General features: G+C 42.4%; 4 protein-coding genes across 10 annotated transcripts in view; 3 read left to right on the top strand and 1 right to left on the bottom strand.

Moving 5' to 3' along the window:
- Window positions 1-287: 287 nt before the first annotated feature.
- Window positions 288-2,433, top strand: LOC121597105 (dnaJ homolog subfamily C member 21). Its single transcript, XM_041922642.1, has 3 exons — window positions 288-620; window positions 694-1,311; window positions 1,386-2,433. Exons 1-3 carry the CDS (start codon window positions 430-432, stop codon window positions 2,320-2,322), a joined length of 1,746 nt encoding a protein of 581 aa, XP_041778576.1. The 5' UTR covers window positions 288-429; the 3' UTR covers window positions 2,323-2,433.
- Window positions 2,434-2,441: 8 nt separating this feature from the next.
- Window positions 2,442-3,858, bottom strand: LOC121597107 (LHFPL tetraspan subfamily member 2 protein). Its single transcript, XM_041922643.1, has 2 exons — window positions 3,551-3,858; window positions 2,442-3,467 (listed from the first exon to the last, which is right to left on the bottom strand). The coding sequence occupies exons 1-2, from the start codon at window positions 3,739-3,741 to the stop codon at window positions 2,978-2,980; spliced, it is 681 nt and encodes a 226-aa protein (XP_041778577.1). The 5' UTR covers window positions 3,742-3,858; the 3' UTR covers window positions 2,442-2,977.
- Window positions 3,859-4,652: 794 nt separating this feature from the next.
- On the top strand, window positions 4,653-6,646 carry LOC121597466 (prolactin regulatory element-binding protein). The gene is made up of 3 exons (XM_041923242.1): window positions 4,653-4,931; window positions 5,004-6,132; window positions 6,221-6,646. The coding sequence occupies exons 1-3, from the start codon at window positions 4,791-4,793 to the stop codon at window positions 6,304-6,306; spliced, it is 1,356 nt and encodes a 451-aa protein (XP_041779176.1). The 5' UTR covers window positions 4,653-4,790; the 3' UTR covers window positions 6,307-6,646.
- Window positions 6,647-7,250: 604 nt separating this feature from the next.
- Window positions 7,251-23,559, top strand: part of LOC121595801 (stathmin) — a 28,256-nt gene continuing 11,947 nt past the window's right edge. The window contains exons 1-3 of one of the 7 annotated variants that reach the window (XM_041920034.1): window positions 7,288-7,334; window positions 7,434-7,451; window positions 9,348-9,550. In XM_041920034.1, coding sequence (XP_041775968.1) covers window positions 9,514-9,550 — 37 coding nt within the window. In that variant the 5' untranslated portion in view covers window positions 7,288-7,334; window positions 7,434-7,451; window positions 9,348-9,513. Of the gene's footprint in view, window positions 7,452-9,347; window positions 9,551-19,822; window positions 19,930-21,055; window positions 21,367-23,559 lie in introns of those variants that run through there. The other 6 variants (XM_041920033.1, XM_041920032.1, XM_041920036.1 and 3 more) reach the window with 6 other exon arrangements.

Below are 23,559 nucleotides of genomic sequence, written 5' to 3'. Positions count from 1 at the left end.
GACCAATACATAGCGCCGAGATATCAACTGACTGACAATGTGAACATATGCGACGATCATTTCGGCACAACAAAAAAACTTACCAGCGATGCAAGAAAGGTTTTATACTAGGAATTGCAGAGGCCTATGAGCGCTCGTCTGATCCAAGCGTGAGGAAATACGAACCATCAACGTATCTTTTGAATTATTTCCTAGCCACAAACACCACAGTAGATATCGCTACACATTTTTTGCTCATCTATCAAATGTCAAACAGATGACCGGCGAAGCTGCCACATTGCAACGTTTGTTGTTATTTTCACTGCACGCGCCTGGCACCGCTGTCACACGGAGCACTTTTTTTCGTTCCGTTGGCAATTTTCTCCTCGGTTCCGTATCGGTAATTATTCGGTGGAAACAATAACAGAAACTTGTATCGTGCGGTGCAAAATGAAGTGCCACTACGAGGTGCTTGGAGTTACGCGCACGGCCGACTCGGACGAAATCAAGAAATCGTACCGCAAGCTTGCTCTCCGCTGGCATCCGGACAAAAACCTCGACAACGCAGAGGAGGCAAACCAACAGTTTCTTCTCGTTCAGGCGGCGTATGATGTGCTTTCTGATCCGCAGGAAAGGGCATGGTACGGCAAAATAGTTCAGGCTAGAAAAAAACATCATAGAAATAAATGGCACCATCGCTCCCCTCTTCTCTAGGTACGACAACCATCGCGAACAGATACTGCGAGGCGGACATACCGACTATGAAGATAGTTCTTTGGATGTGTTCCCTTACTTTACCGCCTCTTGCTACAAGGGCTTCGGGGACGATCCGGGAGGATTCTACGCCGTGTATGCAGAAGTGTTTAATAAGCTGGCCACGGAGGAAGTGGAATTCCTCGACACCGAGGAAGAGTTCGACGAGATACCCAAGTTCGGTAACTCGCAATCCGATTACGAAACGATCGTGCGCCAGTTTTACGGCTACTGGGAAGGGTTCTGTACCAAGAAAAGCTACGCTTGGCTCAATCCACACAATGTGGCCGAGATTCGCGACCGTCGGATACTGAAGGCCATCGAGAAGGACAACAAGAAGGTGCAGCAAAAGGCGCGCAAGGAACGCAACGACGAGATTCGCAGCTTGGTAATGTTTGTGAAGAAGCGCGACAAACGGGTGCAAGCGTACAAGAAGCTGCTGGAGGAGCGGGCATCCCAGAACCGGCTGAAGTCGGAACAAAAGCGGTTGGAGCAGATACGCCGCAATCAGCAGGAGATCGAGGAACAACAGCGTAACTCGTCGAGCTTTTTCAACGACGCATACGAAGAACAGTTAAGGTAAAGAGGATCAGTGTTGAGTAACGGGTGCGTTGAAATCGCTTGCAAGCGTTTACAAACTGTCCTTATTGCAGAAAACTGGAAGCGACGTATGCCGAAGCATCGGAGGAAGAGTCAGACGACGAGAACGGGCAGGCGAACGGGCTGGAAGACGCAATGGCCGGCCTAAACGTTAGCCAGAACGAAAATGGGGAGGAAAGCTTCTACGTGGACGATCTGTACTGTGTCGCCTGCGACAAGATGTTCACCAACCGTAGTTCGTACGAAAACCACGAAGCATCGAAAAAACACAAGCAAAACGTTGAGCTGCTGCGCAAGGAAATGCGCAAGGAGATGGAGGAAAATGAGTGTAAAGAACCGACGCTGGACCCGGAAGAGGGCAGCTTATCGAACGACGATGAGCTGGAAATTGCCAACGGAACTGATTGCGATGAGCAGCCCGAATCGGAAGTGCAGCAAGAGGCGAAACCGACAAAAAGCAAGCAAAAGAAAAACAAGGGCAAAAAGAAGGCACTCAGCAGCACTACCATACCTGTGATAAAGTCGTCCGACGATGAGGAACACGATTCTGCAACCGAGGCGGCTGATATGATCGGTTTACGGCTGGGACGCGCCACAAATGCCGCACCGAGTGACGATGATGACGATTGGACCGGTGGCAGCAAGAAATCGAATCGAAAAGGAAAAACGAAGGGAAAAGCTGCTGACTCGGGCCCAAAGGGCAAAGCCGCCAAAGCTCAAGCCAAAGGTGAGGCGGAGCCCTTCTCATTGCCTGCTGCTACTGGCTCGAGCAAAGAGTCGGGGCCCATCTCAGACGACGAGAGCACTAGCCAGTCGAGCACGGAGAACGCATGTGTGACGTGCAAGGAGAAGTTTACCTCCAAGAATAAGCTGTTCGAGCATCTGAAGAAAACTGGCCACAGTGTGTACATCGACAAGCTGAAGGCAGCGAAAGCGGTTGCGAAGGGGGCTGATGGCGTGAAGGGTGGTGGTAAGCGAAAAGGAAAGTGAAGTGAGAACGTACCACCCGCTGGCCGGATCTGATCTCGCTGTTGAGAAATGGAAATGATGCAACAAAACAGACTCAAACAGAACCGAGTTTCTTAAGCAAAGAGAGATAAAGAGAGAGCTACAAAAGTGAAGTTGTATATTTATTTCGAGAAAGAAAATATGGCTTACAAAACAATACTTGGCACTTGAGGGATGTTTGTGGGTTGAGAATGTTCTGACGGCTTAACAATAGGTGTATAAAAGCTGCGTACCCTATGCATTGCAAGGCACTGGAGGTTCGTACGATAGAGAGAACATGTAGAATGTAATAATCTCGCTAGAGAGGCACGTTGTTGCTAAGTCTTATTTTGTGTGCGCTTTCCTTCGTTTCGGGTTTCGTTCACTGGAGCATTGTGTGCGGACTTTGGTTTAATTTTGACTCCCGACCTAGTTATCGCATGAACGTATTCATCTGGACGAACGACGTCACTCGATGTCCTTGCACCGAGCGCTAAGAAGATTGACTGGCCGGCCTGCCTTTCTTGGTACCGGTTGCTCTGAGCACCTTACACGCTGCTCGGGCAGTTAGTTGCCTTGGTGATGACGCACGTGCAGAGCTGCCTCGTTACAGGTTTGAAGAGATTCGTAAGTGGTTGGGCAGAAAGCAGGCCACGATTCACATGACACACACCAGCACCTGCCCGTCGATGACGCGGCGCTGTGCCTTCGAGCTGTAGTACGCCGCCTCGGCCTTCCGGCTGAGGATGGTTGAGAGAAAGGTGAGCAGCACACCCGTCGCCCCGAGATAGATCGAAACGCCCAGCGTACAATCGGCCGGCGAGTACGCTTCCGAGTCCGGTCCACAGAGCGTTCTCACGCGCGGTGCGTCCCAGGCGAGCGGATATACGAGATAGCCGCACAACACCAGCATGGCCGAGACGCCCTGGAAGATGCACAGCAGCTTGTGCATGCTGAAACCGTACACGGAGTGCAGCCGGCAGCAGGTAACGAGCGTGCTGACCAGCGTTAGGCCCAGCAGCATCGTCCCGACACACATCAGGGTCATGGTGAACTTCCACGGCACCGGAAAGACAGTCGAGTCCGTCAGCAGCCCGTTAAGATCGAAGTTGCCACAGTTGTACTCTATCCGTCCCATACGTTTGCATCTGTACAGTGGCACACAAAACAGGCACAGCCAATGAGCGAACCGAACCGAATAGTCGGCCAATAGCCGCCATCGCACCCTTACCTGTTGTAGATGCCCACCGAGGGATGGCGCAGGACGGTAAAGTTGCCTTCCTCGTTGCGGATCTGTATCACTTCCGGTCCGATCAGCCATTTCGGTAGTACGATGGCGCCGAACAGGGTCATACACGCGATCAGTGTAACCAGAAACCAGAGGAGGCTCCGGCTCGTGATGAGTAATCCGCCGGTACACATCGTTCGGGATTTGCAAGATGAGACCAGACCAGCTTTGCAGAGCCAACAGGAGGGAAATTTGTGTGTGTGCGCTTCTGTGTAGTGCAGCAGAAACTGAAATTGTGTTGTTTATGTCGGCAAAACAGATGAATGCAGCAGCTGTCAAGTGCAAGCGCGTGCATGTTGCGCATCCCGTTGTGCAACGAAGCATTTTTTACAATAAAACTCGATGTAAAATTGAACTGAAATAACCTTTGAAAATTGTAGGTTTTATTTTTCCTAATTTGGTAATATCATAAGCAATCATTTCACCTTATTAATGTTCCTAAATACATAATAGAAAATATTGAGTGTATCAATATTTGCAAAATATCTACATTTTGATCAGAAATGTGTGCCTGGTCGATTTGAAATGTGTTCTAAAATCGATTTTTACTAGCGCCAAGTTGCATAGAAGCGCTGAATAGTGCAACTAATTTAGTTTTCCATAAACTAAACAATGGCTGCGTCTTCGGTGTTGACAGCTTGCCAGAAAATTATGGCTTGCTTGAGTATTATGGCAAGCTGTTCGAAATGTACAATTATGGCTCGCTAGCTGGGTGGTTTGAAAAATATACCGATTGTATCCTGAATGGCGCTAATGACAATTTCAAAAAGCCTTTTTAGATGGTTCGTGAACAGGGAGCATTTTGAAAAATACGTTGACACAAACCATTGATTTACAATTTTTACGTTAATGCTCTATAAAAATGACTCAGTCCATCTCTTCGCTAAAACTTCTCCTACACTGTGTCTCCTACTACATAATGCAAATGAAAGCGAAAGTAAAATATTTTAATGCTCGCGGTGCACCGTCACCGTTGACCGCCAGCTGATCTGTATGCAACTGACAGCGGCGGAACAGCTGTCAGCGAACGGCTGACAGCAAAGCGTATGACAGCAACCAATAATACGTGGAAGTGAAAATAGATCGGTGCAGCTCGCATTTGTATTTTGTTTAATTAAAGCTCTCTATTCCATGAAAACATTCCCATCGGCTGGCAAGTAGCAGCGCAGCGCAAAGTGCAACCATGTCCGCGGCCCGAAAACCCACGGACGGCCTGCTGGCGCGCGTCAACTTCCCACTGTACGCGATCGAAATGCTCACCAGCCGACACGTTCTGGTCGCTGGTGGCGGTGGTGCCTCGAAAACGGGTGTTGCAAATGGATTTGTAAGTGAGCGGGCAGACTTTTTGCCAAAAAAAAAAAACATAGACGCTAACTTGGGATGGGTTTCGTTTTAGGAAATCTACGAAATTTACCACGATGGCGAAAAGTACGTGGCGGACGAGGTGATACGGCACGAAACGGGCCCCACCGTTGTGATGAACTGTGCGGTGAAAAACGACGAAAAGCGAACGCTGCTGATGGCTGGCCAGGAGAGCCACTGCCAGATGTACCTCGTAAATACCATTATCGATTCTGGCGAGTACAGCCCGTCCGCCTCGACCGGCAACAAGCCCGACTCCGAGGGGCTGCGCAAACGAAGAAGCATCTCACAGCAACGCTCCGTCCCGTTGAATGCAGCGGGTGCGACGGCGACGACGCCACCACCACCGGCGGCTGCTGGCGATGCGAAGAAATCAGACGATGGAAAGCAGCCAACGGCCAACCGGAAGCAGATACGGTTCGAAATCAAGACGGCCGACTCGGTGCAGACCGACTTTACCGAGGCGGAACCGCTGCAGCGAGTGGTGCGCATCAGCCCGAACGGGCGGCTAATGGCGACGGGCGGCATGGATGGCCATCTGCGGGTGTGGAACTTCCCGAAGATGACGATCGCGTCCGACATTGCGGCGCACACGAAGGAGATCGACGATCTCGACTTTAGCCCGGACAGCAAACACGTGGTGTCGATCGCGAAGGACGGACTCGGCGTCATCTGGTCCATCAACCCGGACAAAGAGTCGAGGAAGCTGGTCTGGAGTCCGCCAGCCAACTGTCGCTATCTGATGAAGCGCTGTCGGTACGGGCTGGTCGAGGGACAGAAGGACAAGTTTCGACTGTTCACGCTGGCCAACCCCTTCGCGAAGGCGGGCAAGGCGAAGGGTCTGCTGCAACAGTGGGACCCGGATGCGGGCCGCCTGACGGGGGTGGTCGAGATCGACGAATCGTTGGCCGCGCTGGCGGTACGGGACGATGGCCGGTTCGTGGCGATCGGCACAATGTTTAGCGGCTCGGTGTCGATCTACATCGCGTTCAGCATGCAGCGCGTGCTGCACGTGCCCAATGCACACGCGATGTTTGTCACCGGGCTGGAATTTCTGCCCGTCACCAACTTCGATGGTCCCGCCATTACGGGCGACACAGAGGCGGCTGTGCTTTCCATTTCTGTCGACAATCGCATCTGTGTTCACAGCCTACCCTATCGACGTAAGTAAGAAAACCCCATTTGGGTCTCGTACACTCGTAAGTTAATGTTCATTGTGCGTTTATCCTGAAATCCTTTTTTTTTTTTTAGATTCACTACCAGCATGGGTGGCCATCATAGCGATCATCTGTATATTGTTTTTAACATTCTGCTTCTGCTCGTACGTTGGACTGTGAGCTCGCAACCTGCCCTTGGAGAGGCGCTTGTTCAGCAGGAGCAAATACACTACACTAAGCATTTTGTGTGCACCTTAGGTGAAACTACGATAGCGGAGACAGGGAGTTAGCAATCTTTCAATCACAAAGCCAAGCACCCGACGTACCAACGACGTATTACGATTGTGTATGTATGTGTGAGTGTTTCGTTTCGGGGTAGTTTTTGTTTGTTTTGTTCGTTTCGGAAGCCTCAACGTTGGCGTAGGTTCTAATTTATTTGACATACAGCACTGTACAGAGTTAGGCAATTAATAAATATATTGTTATTTGTGGCTATAGGAGCAAAGCACGCAGTATTTCACTATTGAGGCATTTATTTTATATACATTTGGTGGTCTTTAATACTTGTGAATCCGAAAAATGTGGTTCAATTGCTGATCATTTACTGTAAACTATGGTCAGTCTGGTTTGGGCATTACTAGGGTCATTCTCAGTGACTTTGTTTAACCCACGGCGGCTCTTTAAACTCGTCTTTATTGAACTTTTACTGCTATTTACCAACAAAACAAAGAAACTGACATAAAACGCCCAAAACAATTGAAAGTTAATGTGCAAGAATCCGGAACTACTGAAAGTGGGAAAGTTTTAGTTCCTTATTCTTTGTTCTTCTTCGATTCCTTCAGTCGTCTCAGTTGCTTGTCGCACTATATTATGGTATTACCTTCACAATTCTATATACAATGTCACGCTTGCGAAAGAAACATGGCTAATACAGTTACTGCAACAGCTCGTTCAAATAAACTTGTGCTGCATAGAGCTGCATCAGAGAGAGAGAGCGAGAGAGCGAATCATTCTGCACCCTTTACGCGAGCGTAGAAGAGAGCGAGAGAGCGCGTCTCTGCGAGAGCGCTGCATGGAAACGCGTTCTCTCCCAAACGGCAACTGTAAAACTGATTCAATCGAGTTGCGCTGGATTCAATTCAATTTGAAATCGCACCCCGAGCGCAAGTGTAGCCCGTTGTTCTCGTGTCCTGTGAACGTTATTACATGTAGTTGTCTTTTTTTCTTTTAACACTAAAACGAAGTGGTAATTGTTTTTACAATCAAATTTTAACAGTCGTTTTTGGTGTTGGTGCACTCATTTGCAGAACTGGCATTCTCGGTAGGTAAGTGTACACGGTTCCATCGCTTTTATTCCACTATTGCGTGCATCGTCGTTTTGTTAGGCAAAAGGAGTAAGGCAAAGGGGATACGATTGTGTGTATCGTTGATTTGGTGCCGTTCGTTTCCCCCGTTCGTTCGAGAACGTCATTTCGTTGTGTGCGAGGGAACGAAAATGACGTCGTAGTTTCGTAGGCTCGTTGCTACCAAAATTTCCCTCGTTCTCGGTTCATGGAATCCCGCCCGCTCGCTCCCCGGCGGTATCGTCGGTAGCGAGCGCAATGGTTGCTTTGTTCCGTTCGCACACAGTTCATTGGTTTCCGCGAGGGGTATAACCGCATACAAAGAAGTGTGCTTGTGTTTTTGAGCGTTGTATAGCTGTCCTGCAAATCGCCCATATTTCCGCGTAATATGCTTCCATAGAATACACGAAGATTACAGAAAATTAAACTTAATTAATTGAATTTAAGTCAGTTGCTCGCATTACTTTCTAGTGCTTGGAAATTGGAGATTTTTATTGTGCGCTTTTTATATTTTTACCTGAAAAGAATCCTCATGTTTCAACTAATTCTTTTTCATCATGAGACAAGCTGTAAAATGTATTCCAAACATCGCCAATCAATCCGCTAGATATCTATTACATCCTCCGTAATGGGAGAAAGTATAAACATTACTTTTATCATCGATACTGGCTCTTGTACTTCAAACGATCCCACCCTAGTCCTCTTACAGCTTCCTGCACTTTGCAGCCACTTTTACTCTTACTGAAGCAAACAGCAGCAGCCTTACGTGCTCTGTCCATCAAAGATGGCATTGCCACTGCTAAACTTGCACTTTCTTTTGCAGTCGGGCTGGAAATTCTGGTTTTGCGCGCATAAAAGGAAGCTGGCGAGAAAGAAGACGTCGACACCTCCACCATGGTTGATCGGCTCTTCATTATGCATTTACCAGGAGCAATAATAATAATAATAGCAACAGCGAATCGGGGGGGAGTTTAAAGTGAAGCAGAACCCAACCCCCCTTCAATGCCGTCTGCGCGCGTCTGCCTGTCTGTCTGTCTGGTTGGATGCGCACCGTTTATGAATCACGTTTTACGTTGGCGTGGTCGCATCGTAAACGTCTCTCTCTGCATCCGCCAAAGGGCCAAGCACCCCTCGATAAAAAGCAGTTTCAGTTTCCGATCGAGAGCTTCTCCAGTTTCCCGTATATGCATCGCTAAAGTCTCAATTGTTAGCTTTATGTCTATGATCACCGTTTTTGCTGTTATTATTTTTTTTTTTCGTTGGTCCCCGTGTTCGCTACAACGAGTACGGAAGATCGACATTGGATCTTGCGTGCTCGGCTGTGTTTCTTTCCTTGTTGGTGTTCCTTGTCGGGAGCGTAGGACCGGTTAGCCCAACACACATGACATCCGTGCAAGGTATTGGCCCACGCACAGACAGCCTACCGGCCAGCGCGACTATCTTTAATTTTGCCCTCGTAATATACACCCGAGGGTCGATTATCTGCCGCCGTGCACGGAGCCGTGTTCCGTTGCAGGGCAATTCATCTTGAGCTGTACAAAAGAAGCGTGCGCCAACAGGGAAGCTTACCATCCAATCAACCTCTTCAGCGTGCCCATAAACCCGCTCCATATTTGGGCATAATATTTCCCTCTTCCGCCTTCATGGCCTTACCACCGATGTGCGGTCGGGGTCGTTCGATGGCTGCAGTGAAGGAAGATAACTTATTGAGAGAGGAAGCATATTTTTGCGCTTTATAGGCTTTGATCTCTTCAATTTCTGTCATTGTGCTTAAATGTCTTGGTGTCTTTTTGTGTTTCGACGATATTAATAACAAAATAATGCGTGTAAACCGCTGATCAATTTCATTAAATGTCATCTTTCACCTATTTGTTTCAGGCTTCAAATAGGCGTAGTTTACCCCGCACGAGAATACAATCAAGCTGAAAGGATATATCGGAACGGACAGTAGTAGATAGCAGGGAGTGCGCAGTACGTCTTCATTGTATTCCGAACTACTTCAGTTTCTAGCTACATTTCTTCATTCGCCGCCTACGCGTCCACTATGTCGACCGAACAGACAATCCAATCCAGCGCTGAGGGTAAGTCCGCAAGACATTGCACTTCATGGTGAACTACATTTAGCAGCGATTGATTTTTGCGCGCAAGAAGACAATATTTATACTCTGATCTCTCTTCAGTTGTCGAATAACAAACAAAGACAATATTTATTCGCAGTAATTATCGCAAATTCTTCCTCCAAGTGGAGTTGTACAAAGGACATCACTGATCGGACTGTGCGGTTCTCTTATGTAAAGTGACGGAGTGAAGTGCAAATAAAAAAGTTTTATTTTTCTTTTGTATCACTTCTTCCGCATCACTGGGTAATGATATTGCCAGAATGTAAGATCAAAAGTATCTTGTGGATGTGGTTGTGTGTCTACTGTTTAAGATTTTGCAGATACGTACAAGGAGAATGAGAGGCGTCTAGCAAAAGTTTGCCTTGCATCTTGTGTGCGAACGGTCAAAATCGCCAACCTATCCCGTTATTGATGTTAGAAAAACATTATTTGGATATAATGTTCTCCTTTTCTATCATGGTGCCAGATGTCAATTTTGATTGATTTCGAACGTTCAGTTAAGATTTTGCATTTCTTCCATTTCTGTCGAGTATATGGGAAAGTAGAATGTGTAGGCAGTGGTGATGTGAAACCCACGGAACACTTCACTTTCCAGCAACTTTCGCGTTTACCCACGTTTTGCATTACTGTCGTGCAGTCTTGACCTTTTTTCCAGTGCTCTTAATGCGTACCCCACCGATACAGTCAACGATAGCTTAAGCTGGCAAGAAGTTGTTTATGCCATAATTTTGGGAGCATAGGATGTATGTGGGATGGTTGAGCTAGTTAAAAAGAAAGTTAAAAAAGGGCGTGGAATTAATTGTACTAATTAATATGGTGGCATCGTTTTACATGACTTTTGAAACAGAGAGTTGGATTTGAAGTATTTATCCAATACGAGTGTTGTTTGAAAAAGCTTTGTCTTATTCTCAAATGTTATTCCTCATATTTAGAGATTTACGTTCTTTTATTTCAGCTTCGATTATCCAGAATCGTATGCCAATGGCAAAACATGACAAACAATAAATAGTTGATAGTTAAAGCAATAATATTAGTATAGCCGCGCAATATTTTGTGAAAAAAGTCTGTTTTACCTCAAAACCAAAGGATTTTTGCATAAAAAAAGTCATCTAAGATATTGATTGGGTAAAGTTCATTGGGCAAATGTTAATTTAGTAATGGAAATAGCAAGGTTCAGTAGTAATGCACATATACAAGGTAAACGCGATATGCGATCAAATAAATTGTTTTACTGTAAGTAACGACTATCTGTATGTGGAATTGGTTGATTATTGGTAACATTCGCAAGATATTTCGATACTATTAGTATGCTTCTCATGTTTCCCATACTTTATTTTTTATTATAAGAAATTTTCTTTTACATTCTCTGCATACGTGTACATAGGATAGTTTTTTTCCTTTTGATAATGATCTACCGTCCGTATCTGTCCCTTTTATGTCTAGATAGTGGCTCTTTTCCGGCCTTAAAGTCTTCCACGACAAAATACATTTTGGTTTTGGGTTCGTCAATTCGACTCTATACGTACTACGTAGAAATGTACGTGATTTAAAAAAAATGTTTGTTTTTTTTGCCACGACTACAAAACATGCTGACGACTGCATAAAGACCACGACGAATCATGTGATTGTTTGTTCTTAGCCTAATATTAGCCTAAAACAAATAAAACGATAATGGATCAATAAGAAATCTCAGCATACATTTGTCTAAATCATTCGCTTCTCCAAGATTACTTCTCCTGGTTACGTGGGATTCATCGTGATGCTAAACCCGAGAAGCGGTTTGAAAATCCGATGCGAGGGCACTAAACCACTCCCACTCCTGGATCTTTACCGATTCGCTGTGATGCGCATTACTTCTTGCACGGGGTTGCGGTGCACCCAGATCGTCGACGCACTTTCTGCTGTTCGCGTTGCAGCTTGAGCAGCTTCTTTTCGCGGTGAACGACTGCACCCTTTAACAGTAGTAGTTGACTTCAGACATATAATTCCACCTATTCTGGGATGCATAATGCCTTCTGACTAGTGTGGCCCAAGCCCAAATAATAGCCCCTTGCGTACAACGTCTATGTACAACTCCAATTGTAACGCATCATTTGACAACGCACCCCCCCAAAAGATTTATTCTTCTTTTCATCTTAATATTTACTACAATCAATACATAAAATACTGTCAATAGAAATTAATTGTCATATGTATTCTTTGTGAAAAATACTTCTATTCAATTAGTTTCCAAAAATTATTTGAAACCGTAGAGGTTTGATATGTTTTGTCCAGCACAGTAAGAATCTCTTGGATTCGCAGGGTCGAGGCGGTAATAATCAGGAAAAAATGTGTTTAACATTCGCGGAGACAGGCTGTACCGTATTGCTCCAGTAAGAGAAAGCGGGGCAAAATGGGCATGTTCAGCAGTTTACTGAATATTCCTTTGAATATGTCACAAGACACAATTTTTCTTTCATTATTGTATGCCTCCACCATTTATCTATCTCTTTTACAAAATTCTAGTAAAGGCTGATCAGCGTTACTTTCCAGCGGTAGCTTGGATGTTTTTTTTGCTTAGTTTACATCCATACAATGACAACCACATCGACTATAGAAAACGCAACGCCGACTTAGTTTTTAGTGTTTGAAAGGCATAGAGAAGAATGATGCAAATTACTGGCAGAATTTAATAATTGAACGTTTTTCCGAGGTCTTTCGAGATATTTCTATGTATGGGCCAATTTTTGGTTTAAGCATAGCTAAAGAATATGTTCTACTACGTGTAAGTAAAATGTTCCAATCAGTGTATGGAATTTTTACTAAATTCCAGTAATCTAAAGAACTGGATCCGGGTGTATGAAAACGTTGCGAAAACATTTATACGAAAAAGTAACTGAAACAAATAACCTTCTTTTAGGAAGGTCTATACAGGCTTTCGATAGTTACATGGTTCTCGACTTACGCGGATTCGGAGATACGCAGTTTTCTAAATTTGACAGATTAAATATCAAATCAGTACAATTTCCTTCAAGTTCGGTATAAATAGCATTTTGCTAACAAATTGAAACCGCTTAAAAGCCAGAAATGGGGCCCTTTACGATTCTAGTCAGTTTTGACAGTTGGAGGTTGAAATCATGTAAACACTCCATACAAAAACACACAAAAAACTAGCCTGCAATTTTCAGTCTAGATTATTCTAGCATCAAAGCTAGAATTAGATTCGAGTACCTGCTCGAAAACACGGTGTTGTTTACATTTACCCCAAGGTGCATTAAAGAGATCACATGATGGAATCTAGAATCAAAGTGTATGTAGTCCAGGTGGTCTCATAGTATGTTTTTTTAAACCAAATTTGAATATCTTTTTTTGACACGATGGGTGACAACTTTTGTTCAAACAAGCTTTCTTGAGGCTTGACGAATACATTCTTAAAATCTTCATTCAGAAACAGAAGCGATAAAAATCAGCCTTCTAAATTCATACACCTTGGGATAAGCCCACCTGTATATTATACTCACATAGATAGCTGCTCGAAAACTGCTATACAATGCAAACAGCTGACAGGCTGAAATTTCAGCCTACGAACTTCAAACGGAAAGGGCCCCATATTAGAATTTTCTGCACAAATCATATAAAATAAATGATACAGTGTATCAAAGTACTAAATTAAATCAAAAACTCTGAGTCATCAATAATATTTTAGTCAAAATACGTGAAATTCGACTTACGCGGATTCGTCGGAAACGCAGAAACCGCGTAACTCGGGAACAGACGGTACCACTTAGCCGGATGGTCAATTCTTGATTAGGGCGACGGTCCATGGGATGGGCATGTTATTAAAATGTCCGTGTTGACGATAGTACCGCGGGACGCCCCATGCAACAAGAGATAAAAATAGGAAAACAGGACTGGATGGTTCCATTAGTGAGTCAGATTCAGGTACTATTCAGGTCCCGAAATATATAAGGAAGCAGTATCAGGGCTCGGAATCAGGATCTGTTCCATGACTGACATGGAATCTTATTCATTTCAAGGATCAGTAGGGGGTTCAGTTCCATTAACGAAAGGTATATGTTGCAGAATCTGCATGGAGTCAGGATCAGTTCGAGGACCGTTATGGGTTCAGCGTAGGTTCTGGTGTGGGTTCGGGATCAATTTCAAGGCCGGTATGGTTTTTGTAGCCGTTATGCCGGTATATATACAATTTAAGTACCAGTAGGGTAAAATATCAATGATGGGGTATATATGGGCTTTAATAGATTTAAATTATCAGGAAGGTAAATTAATGAATATTTTAACAGAAATCAATGGGAATGTTTTATCTTCGCAATCACAAGCATTTTTACCACCAAACACAACAAATTTACGAAAAAAGTATATGTTTATGACTTTATGACTTCGTTGTATCAGTAATGGTGGTTTGGTTCCTATAGTCGTCGTATTGTGTTCCTATAGTGGTGGTAAATAAAGATACCTAAAAAACTGTGTATAATACACATGGAACTTAATTTGAAGCTGTTTTCATATTAATTGTAAGAATCATATTCATAATAATGATTTCTTACATTATTTGACGGTAAAAATGTATAAAGAGTGATTAGTGATTAAAATATTAATTAAAAAACTTGTTAACTGTAGTCTTCAAAAACCGGCAAGAGTATGCTTGATTCAAAGATAATTTTTCACTCAGTTGAATATGCGAATTTCTGACTTTTTTGGTAAATTACTTACAGGAAACTCATTCCTATTGCTTATTTTTGTGTAAATAATACGAAATGTTAACAATATCGCGGGAAAACAATCTAAAATGTTCGGTTTTTGTAATTATATTATTTTTTTTTAATTTTAATTAATTTTAATTTTAATTATTATTTTTTTATAATTTTATAATTATGACCATTATAACAACATGCCTGTTTTGTGTACCTATAATAGCACTATTGTAAGAAAACACATAAAAATGCGAAAATATCGTCAAAAGGCATTAAATTTTAGTAAATCAATAACATTTCATGAAAGCTGTGTTAAAACAATAATAATTGCATTGTTATGTGGTCATTTAAAACGTTAGCAAAAATATGAGTTTCGTTATGAAATCCTAAGGATTTTGGAAGAATGTTGACACATTTCACAAAATATGGAGTGTTTTTATCACTGTAATGGAATGACCCAATTTAACTTTTATAGCCTTTTTTAAAAGACCAAAGAACATTAAACAATGACATAAATAAATTAATTGCTCTTAATCATCTTATTATCACATTTTAGAGCCATACCATCACTGGGGTCCTTTCCGTTTGAAGTTCGTAGGCTGAAATTTCAGCCTGTCAGCTGTTTGCATTGTATAGCAGTTTTCGAGCAGCTATCTAAGTGGGTATACTATACAGGTGGGCTTATCCCAAGGTGTATGAATTTAGAAGGCTGATTTTTATCGCTTCTGCTTCTGAATGAAGATTTTAAGAATGTATTCGTCAAGCCTCAAGAAAGCTTGTTTGAACAAAAGTTGTCACCCATCGTGTCAAAAAAAGATATTCAAATTTGGTTTAAAAAAACATACTATGAGACCACCTGGACTACATACACTTTGATTCTAGATTCCATCATGTGATCTCTTTAATGCACCTTGGGATAAATGTAAACAACACCGTGTTTTCGAGCAAGTACTCGAATCTAATTCTATAGCTTTGTGGCTAGAATAATCTAGACTGAAAATTGCAGGCTAGTTTTGTGTGTGGTTTTGTATGGAGTGTTTACATGATTTCAGCCTCCAACTGTGAAACTCCATACAAAAAACTAACTAGAATCGTGAAGGTCCCCACTATTGGTACTACACCACGAAAGGTACGGTTACCCTATAGGGTCAAGATATATTTCACTTCCGGTATTGGAAAGGGATCAACTTCCCGACCGGAATTGATCAGGATCAGTAAAAAGGATCAGTAAGAGGTTTGAATCTGCTCCACGATCAGGTTCATGACAAATTATAACACCTATACGGCAATGGAATCAGTTCCAGCACCAGAATAAGTTCTATAAAATTTCAGGTTTACATGGGTTCGGGATTAATGTATCACTTGGAATTAAAAACCACATGGAATTGGCGTTGTATTTTAAGAAATCCGTTGCATGCAGGATATTATGTACCCCAGAAATTATCTTGCATAACCCTGTAACCGGGCCAAATTAACTAGTAGATTAAAATTGCCACATATAATGAAAACAACTTCTTCTTCTTCTTTGACGAGAAAGGAAACTTAACACTTTATGAAAACAACTTAAAAACATGAAAACAGTGTAAAATAAAAGTTGTTGGTAGGTAAAATGGACATAGCCCTGGGGCAAAATGGGCATATGTAAACAAACTGTGAAACGTCAAAACACTGGGGCAATATGGGCCACAACAACTGCGCATAGGTAATGGTCTATGATTTTGCGTTGTATTTTGTTTTGTGAAATGTATTTTCGTTCTATTTTTTGTTTTGATGGTCAGAAAAGCCCTTAAAATCTTCCAAAACTATGTTATCAAAACTATGAAAAACCAGTTCACCTCAAAGAACCTGTCGCGACGGACGAAGCTGGGACTATATAGTACCTAAATAGTACCTGTACTCACATACGCCTCTGAGACATGGATACTGTCCAAATCTGACGAAACCCTCTTAGCCGCGTTCGAGAGGAAGATGCTCAGAAGGATACTTGGCCCCGTATGTGTGGAAGGACAATGGAGCAGCCGCTATAATGACGAGCTATACGAGATGTACGGCGACCTCACTGTCGTACAGCGTATAAAGCTCGCCAGGCTCCGGAGGGCTGGCCATGTTGTACGCATGGAAACGGACGACACAGCCCGTAAAGTCTTTTTAGGCCGTCCACAAGGACATAGGAGGCGTGGTAGGCCCAAATTGAGGTGGGAAGATGGCGTGGAGGCGTCCACCATTAAGGCCGGGATAACGGACTGGCAGAAGAAGGCGCGAGGCCGTGAGCGGTTTCGGACACTCCTGAGGCAGACCAAGACCGCAAAGCGGTTGTAGCGCCGGATAAGTAAGTAAGTAAGTATGTTATCAAAATTAAAACAGTTTTTACACGTTTAAATCTACAAAATCGAATTTTTTAAAGCTGTGCCTGTTATCATTATTCAGGCGACAAATACTCAACACCATAGCCTCACCAAGCGCCGTACGTCAAAAGCATCTGTCCATTTGCCCTAAGCGTAACTGCCCATTTTGTCCCACGTGAAGCATTTTGGTATTTTTTGTTATATTAGTAAAAATACGCATCCAATCGCCTTGCTTTCTTCAGACAAATTGTATAGAAATATATCATATCTTTTAAAATATATCATGTTATTCTTCAACGCATTCCTGTGACACTGGTCTAAGCTTATTTTCGAAGTGGCAAAAATTACATCAATATGCTACTAAACCTTATTTTGCATATGTTTTGGTTATTTGTTATGTAAGGGTTATGAAAGTTACATGCTGTTCAAACACTTTAATGAATACATTTTGAGCATTGGAAAGTATTTTTGTAGTGAAATAATGCTTAAATGTATAGCAATACGGTCGAAGCCGTTCTTTCTGAATAATAAATAATGCTTAAATAGAGGTTGCCCAATTTGCCCTACATGCCCATTTTGTCCCGCTTTCCTCTAACTATGCCGTAGGTCATAAAATAAACATCATTCGAAACGGGTCACAGACGTTGATTTTAAGAAAGTTTGACTTTTTTTACTTTTCTCGTCACAACAAAAAAATAACTTAAATAGAAAAAGATTTTTTTTATAACGAAAAAAGGACGTGTTCGTGAAACAGCAGCTGTATTTATTGATTGAAAATAAAAACACCTGAACAGAGGTGTACTTTGAAAAAAAAATTAAAGAAAAGTATTATAAAATTGATTTTCTTGTATATCGTATTCTATTCGCGATTATTATTTTTTATATTTGTTATTTTGTTTTAAAATCTAAATCAGTGTTTTGGTATTGCAACAACCATTCTATCGGATTTGACTATGGTTGTTCCGCCAACTAAGAGTGGGAAGCACATGGAATATCTTTTTTAAAACTAAATTCAAATAATTTTTTTGCCGCTTTATTTTGTCAATTTGATTTGAAATTCCTTCAAAGAAACTAATGAGTTTGCTATTTTCACGTACTGACCATTCTAAAAAACTCTTTAAAAATGCTGTAGCAAAAGTACAATTTTTATGTAAGTGACATTATTTGACCTATTTATTTGTTTTTGAGTGATGGATAATGATCAATAGTGGAGCTTTTTTATATTAAAGCTCAAATATATATCAGTTAATTGAAAAAAAAAATTATGAACCTTCGCTAATTTCGGAATACGATGTCCTAACGAATAGCTGTCCATTGTTTATTACCTACGATACCATGCTTATATTACTTTTAGCAAGTGTATTGCTCGTATGAAGAACCGCAATTCGATGTGCATAGTTAATGTTTCACTCTTTGTCTATCAAACTGACCTGCACGGTTATGCCACCCCAATGTAAATGTAACGAGATTTATGTTACCAACGCCAACGCAGCCATATAGGTAGTTTCTGTCGTAAGAGGAGGAGTAGCGGAGGGTTAGTACAGATGGGAATTGATAGTCGTACGAGCAGGAGCCGGCGCGTCTTTCTATTGCCACCGAACATACCTTTTTGCCTGAACCTCACACGCTTTACTCGTGTATATGTGTGTATTTTGAACCTTATGCTGGCGACGACATGGTGCGTTTCGAGACACTTATCTGCATGCAACGCATTAATTGTGCCTGAAATACAATTATCGCAGGAATATGCAACATGTGTGTGTGTGTGTGTGTGTGTGTGTGTGTGTGTGTGTGTGTGTGTGTGTGTGTGTGTGTGTGTGTGTGTGTGTGTGTGTGTGTGTGTGTGTGTGTGTGTGTGTGTGTGTGTGTGTGTGTGGTGTGTGTGTGTGTGTGTGTGTGTGTGTGTGTGTGTGTGTGTGTGTGTGTGTGTGTGTGCGTGTGTGTGTGTGTGCGCGTGTGCGCGTGTGTGTGCGCGATATGTTTGTATATATTTCGCAATTGTTTACACTCATTGATATTATTTAAATATAAGAATCAAAATAGAAGTGAATAACTTCTTTTTAAACAAGAAGGTGCCATAAATGCACTCGATGCATCGTAGGACAGTGTCCTTTATATGAAAGGTCTGACTGACAGAATCGGGAACGGGTCGACGAGTGGCACAGGGAGCGGAGAGAGCAATGTTCTAATAATATAGTATGATATCCGTTCAACCTGCCGACAACGTCCCCCACTCCCGGGTGATTTGTGTGTGGCCGACTGGCACCAATGACTGGAGCTGTCTTTTTCCTATAGTCTGATTGTTTCGCTGACTCAGTTTTAGCTTTTAGAGCCATTATTAGAGACCCACCAAACATGTTGCGAGTCGGCCTACGTGTTGTATCAGTTTAAAAAAAATTGTTATTGTTAAGAAATGTAAGTAATATGACTTTTTGTTTAGAAAAAATCAACCTGTAAAATATCTTCGGTAAATACTCATCCATGGATTCCCGGCAGCGACCGTGTAAGTATTGCAAAGGGAATGTCTTTCCAACGGATAAGCTAAAAGGATGATGAAACGAAACGTTTTACTTCTTCTTTACAATCACACCCCCACTATGAAGGGACCGTCTGACTAGCTGTTCAGGTTGGCTGGAGCACCTATACAATAAAAAAAAACCGGCCGCTTTAGAGGCTTTTAGGTTGTTTACGAGCATTTACCCTCAACATAGGAGTCGCATGATTGAGTGTGTATTTGCGGGTATGTGTGTGTTTGTGTGTGGGTCATGGGGACGGCAGCATTTCCTGCAAACACCGACAGGAAAAAGCTCGTCCTGCGCAGAAAATCCATCGGCTCGATTGTGTGTGCGAGTGTGCAGTTTGGCTTCTGGTATGCGCTTGTATTGGTGACAGATACTCACGCTGGACCTGTGTTATCGATCGATTTTCCATCGCACAGATGTCCTTCGTGTGTCGCAACAAAAGGTAAAAAAAAACTCCTCGCTTGCGGAAAAAAGCAAAGCGTGTGTGTGTTTCTTATAGGGCGGTGTAGGGTAGGGCGAATGGAAACTAGACTGCGACAGCAATATTGAAGAGATCCTATTTCGTACCGCTTTCCCGAACGCGGACGAATGGGAATGCTGTCAGTTTTCCGTTCCAGAGCCCCCTCGCACTGCTTTAAGATTCCATCGCCGTGTGTGTATCCTGGTAGCGAATAGCTCAGTCCTGTTTTAGACATCGCTCTGTTTGGTGGCTGTATTGTAATACGACCGTGTGTAGTAAACTGCGTGGCGTTTTCTGTAAAGGGGGGGTGTGTAGTAGAGTGAGTGAAGAGAAAATTACAAATCGTTTTATTTGAGAAATAACTAGAAACTTGAAAAATAGATGGACGATCAAAATTGTGTACCGTATAGACGAATGTTTGTTTAAGTGAACGATTGTGAATATATGTATCTATATGTAGAAACAAAATCTGTAGTGTATTGTTAGATTATCAGCATTTTCAGCAGGATGGAATTGGAAGCAATCATGGGGCAGAAATATTACTAGTTAGATAATAATTACAATTCGCTACACATGTTTGAGATTGGTTTTATACTACAATTTTGTTACTTACCAAGGTGTAATTCTATATTCCTATTTTTGAACCAATTTGGAGGATAAAAAAAACCAAGCTAGACACTGTCTGTTGGAGTTTCCTTAACATATAATGCCCCGCCCTGATGCTCATTGGTTTGTGTGTGTATGTGAACGCGTAGTGCAGCGCGTTTGTTAGTGCATGCGTATACAGTACATGCCACTGACAGCCTTGCTAAGCTGACAGCAGGTCGCTGGTTGGACACGAATCTCGAATTATCCTTTCGCTTTTCTTTCGGTTCGCAGAGCTGTACAAGTCAAGAAGTGTGCGTGTGCATGGTGGGTTTTAAATAAGCTTAGCGCCGGTGTGAAAAGCAGAGTTCATTTTATTGCCGGAACACAGACACACAGGTGCCGGAAAAGTCTACCAATATATACACATATTGGTGACAGAATCGAACCACCACTGCTGGCTGAAGGAGGTTGCCAAATGACTTAGTGCATGGATCGAGTTTTCGTGGGTTTAGCTTTTGATTTGATGGTTTAGTGTGGCTTCACTCCAGGTTTATCAGGTATCAAATAACATGATTGGATATTCATTATAATTTTTGGCGTTTTCCGTGTATGCAATATCGAATGATATGCTCAAGTTGTCAATCTTAAAAAATAGTACAACTAAATTCATGATTCTATTATAGCTGTTGAAGAGCATAGGATCTCGCCAAAATATAGTGACGAAATGTAGTATAGTATAATCTCAATCTTTCACCGTATCATCAAATTGATGCGACCTATTGCTTTAATAGTGGTCAAAATTGATGCTGATTGCTTAGTAAACAGAAACAGCTCTAACTCTAACTTCCTTCGACCAGGAATTATCCTTAAGTCTATCGAGTATCGGCGGCTTGACATCGTCAAAGCAAAAGCTCTGCTATTATTGATCAGTGTGATTTATAACAGTGGGTAATATCATATCCAACAGTTCATTAAAAAAAATACAGGTGGCAAACTTGAAGTGTCAGTCGACCCTAGGATCCAGTGTGTACGTGCATTATTTGGTGATAAATTTTCTCTCGATTGTTGTAAGACACATTTTTGCTCGACAAAATGTTGATTGGATTAGTACGAGACTCCGTGATGCAGTGCTTCTGCCACACGTGTCGAGCCCCTGTGCTGCCGGCAGGTAAGGGAAGATTTATACGATCAGATGTTGGAAAAGGAAATGCCAAGCAGGATGCGAAATGCCCGAGATGTTGCGATTCTACCTTTGATAAGCAACATAAGACGAAGAAGCAATTGGCGATGGAAATGCCTCACAGGCGCCGGGTCAGCTTCCTTTAATGTTTGCGCAGATCCTTTTCCAAATACTTATACACATTTGTAAAACTTTGTTTGGCTCCCTGAAAGTATTCTTCTGGAACAAAAATTATGATTTGAAATTGTTATGACACAAAACTTTTGTTGACCGATGACTATGACTCACTCGACTTTCAAAGCTATGTTACTCTTCGATTCAATGAAGTTTATGTCTTTGGGCGATCAATAGTATGAACCACAGAATGCATCCCATTATTAGCGACTGTTAAAAACCGCTCCATCATTTGGTTTCTTATTAATTGGGCATCGAGGTGAAACTTATCCAGCATTGGAAATGATGACGGCAGAAAGGTAGAGACGCATGCTGGCCCCAGCGGTCACCGGTGGCCATGAATAAGTAATATGGCTCCGCGTCTGCAAAAGGTACGAGTTTGTCCAGAAAAGCACGCATCCGTTCGCAATTTTCACTCTGTCTGCAGTGGGGTATCGCGGAAAGGGAAGAAACTTTATGGAGAACGAGAATGAAACAGAATTTTTTTTCTGTAAGTCCCCCCCCCCCCCCCCCCCCCCCCCCCCATTAGCCACCGGTTTCGTGAAGGCGAATCACGAAACAAGATGCCAGGCGTTGGGGGGAAACGTCGCTCGAAGGATTATATAACTTTATGTGCACAAAATAAATAAGAAAAGCCCCACAGTCGTCGCTGTTGGTTCGTGTGCGGGGTTTTTGCTGTTAGGTCCTTGGAAGAGTCTGGTGTGCGAGCCTGTGGATGACTCATCCTACAGTAGACGACGGTCGGTCGCAGCCGTTTTATCGCCTTCGACTGCGTCGTCTCCATAGACTGTTTTCCCCTTGATTCGGTGAATTCGATTTTTCCTGCTCGCTGTCGTAGCCGGCATCTTTATATTTTTACTTCTTGGAGATATGGTGGGTTCGTTTGGCACAACTTTTAAATGTTGAAACTCTCTTTAGCATTATTGTACTTAGTGTATGTGCATAGGTTTACGTTTTCACCATTATCATTAGGAAAGGTTTTGTCTTGAAGTTCATAAAGTTTGTTAAAAAACTATAATGAAAAATGTTTTTGAAAAGGTATACGTTTAGGGTTTTCTTTTGTGTTTTTCTGAAATAACGTTCAAATCGTTTTTCTAAAATAAGTTGTTTTAGTCACGATAACCAATGGCTATAATACAAATATGTAAGGATTGTATTTTAACGCAAGTTACCGAAAGTCACCTTCAATTTTGATTCTTGGAATATCATCATCATCACGAGAAATGAAGAATGTACTCAGTGATGCCGGCCACGTACACGCAGCTGACGGAGAAAGAAATAAATGTTTCGCCTCAGTTCTCCTGCTGTATTGTCTTCACTTCGTTAATGATTGTGCAGCCCTTTTCTCCTTCATATTATCTCTACACTCCTTTATATGAACTCTGGTGGGTTTGATGTTTGAGTACAGATGTATAAGACTAAAATAGAAAATTTGCATGTTGTTTCTTGCTCTACTTTGAGATGTTCAGGTAGAGCCACAATTATAGGTTTGAATTAGAGAAGACTCTGCATATGTCATCAGATCAATATCAATCAACATTGAAAAGTTGTGGATTATATGACTGATTGGACTGACATGCATTTGTCGGACAGAAGGTTATGTAAGAATGTTCTCTATGAATCATTGGAAAATTTCATTGATGCACCATGCATAAGAATGTGTTCCTAAATCGTGCAGTTCACATGGATCGATCCATCTAAAATTATCCTGAGTTCAAATTAGGGTGTGAGCTCGCGGAACGGATGGCATGCTGCCAAAAAACAAATGCATAAATTGGGCTTATGTATGTATAGACTGCAGCGTCAGGTAACCAGAGCAAGGGTTTTACCTTTTTTGTGATGATTTTCGCTTGAGAATTTGATATTTTTCGTCACGGAAAGATCAACTGTTATATGTTAGATACGTCAGTTGTAGGATCCGGGAGGTATGTATAGGCCAATGTTATGAGTTATATAACACTTTTTAAAATGGATAATTAAACACGTTTAACACCCATCATCATCGTT

This window comes from Anopheles merus, chromosome 3R, assembly GCF_017562075.2.
Source record: "Anopheles merus strain MAF chromosome 3R, AmerM5.1, whole genome shotgun sequence".
In the NCBI taxonomy this organism is placed as follows: domain Eukaryota; kingdom Metazoa; phylum Arthropoda; class Insecta; order Diptera; family Culicidae; genus Anopheles; species Anopheles merus.
Note: the sequence above shows the minus strand (reverse complement) of the source record. Positions and strands in the feature narration are given on the sequence as shown.

Coding starts and splice junctions, on each gene's coding strand:
- LOC121597105 (XM_041922642.1), top strand. CDS start 430: ATGAAGTGCCACTACGAGGTGCTTGGAGTTACGCGCACGGCCGACTCG. Junction 621..693: donor GATCCGCAGGAAAGGGCATG/GTACGGCAAAAT, acceptor CCTCTTCTCTAG/GTACGACAACCATCGCGAAC. Junction 1,312..1,385: donor GCATACGAAGAACAGTTAAG/GTAAAGAGGATC, acceptor TCCTTATTGCAG/AAAACTGGAAGCGACGTATG.
- LOC121597107 (XM_041922643.1), bottom strand. CDS start 3,741: ATGTGTACCGGCGGATTACTCATCACGAGCCGGAGCCTCCTCTGGTTT. Junction 3,468..3,550: donor TCGGTGGGCATCTACAACAG/GTAAGGGTGCGA, acceptor GCCACTGTACAG/ATGCAAACGTATGGGACGGA.
- LOC121597466 (XM_041923242.1), top strand. CDS start 4,791: ATGTCCGCGGCCCGAAAACCCACGGACGGCCTGCTGGCGCGCGTCAAC. Junction 4,932..5,003: donor CGGGTGTTGCAAATGGATTT/GTAAGTGAGCGG, acceptor GTTTCGTTTTAG/GAAATCTACGAAATTTACCA. Junction 6,133..6,220: donor TCACAGCCTACCCTATCGAC/GTAAGTAAGAAA, acceptor TTTTTTTTTTAG/ATTCACTACCAGCATGGGTG.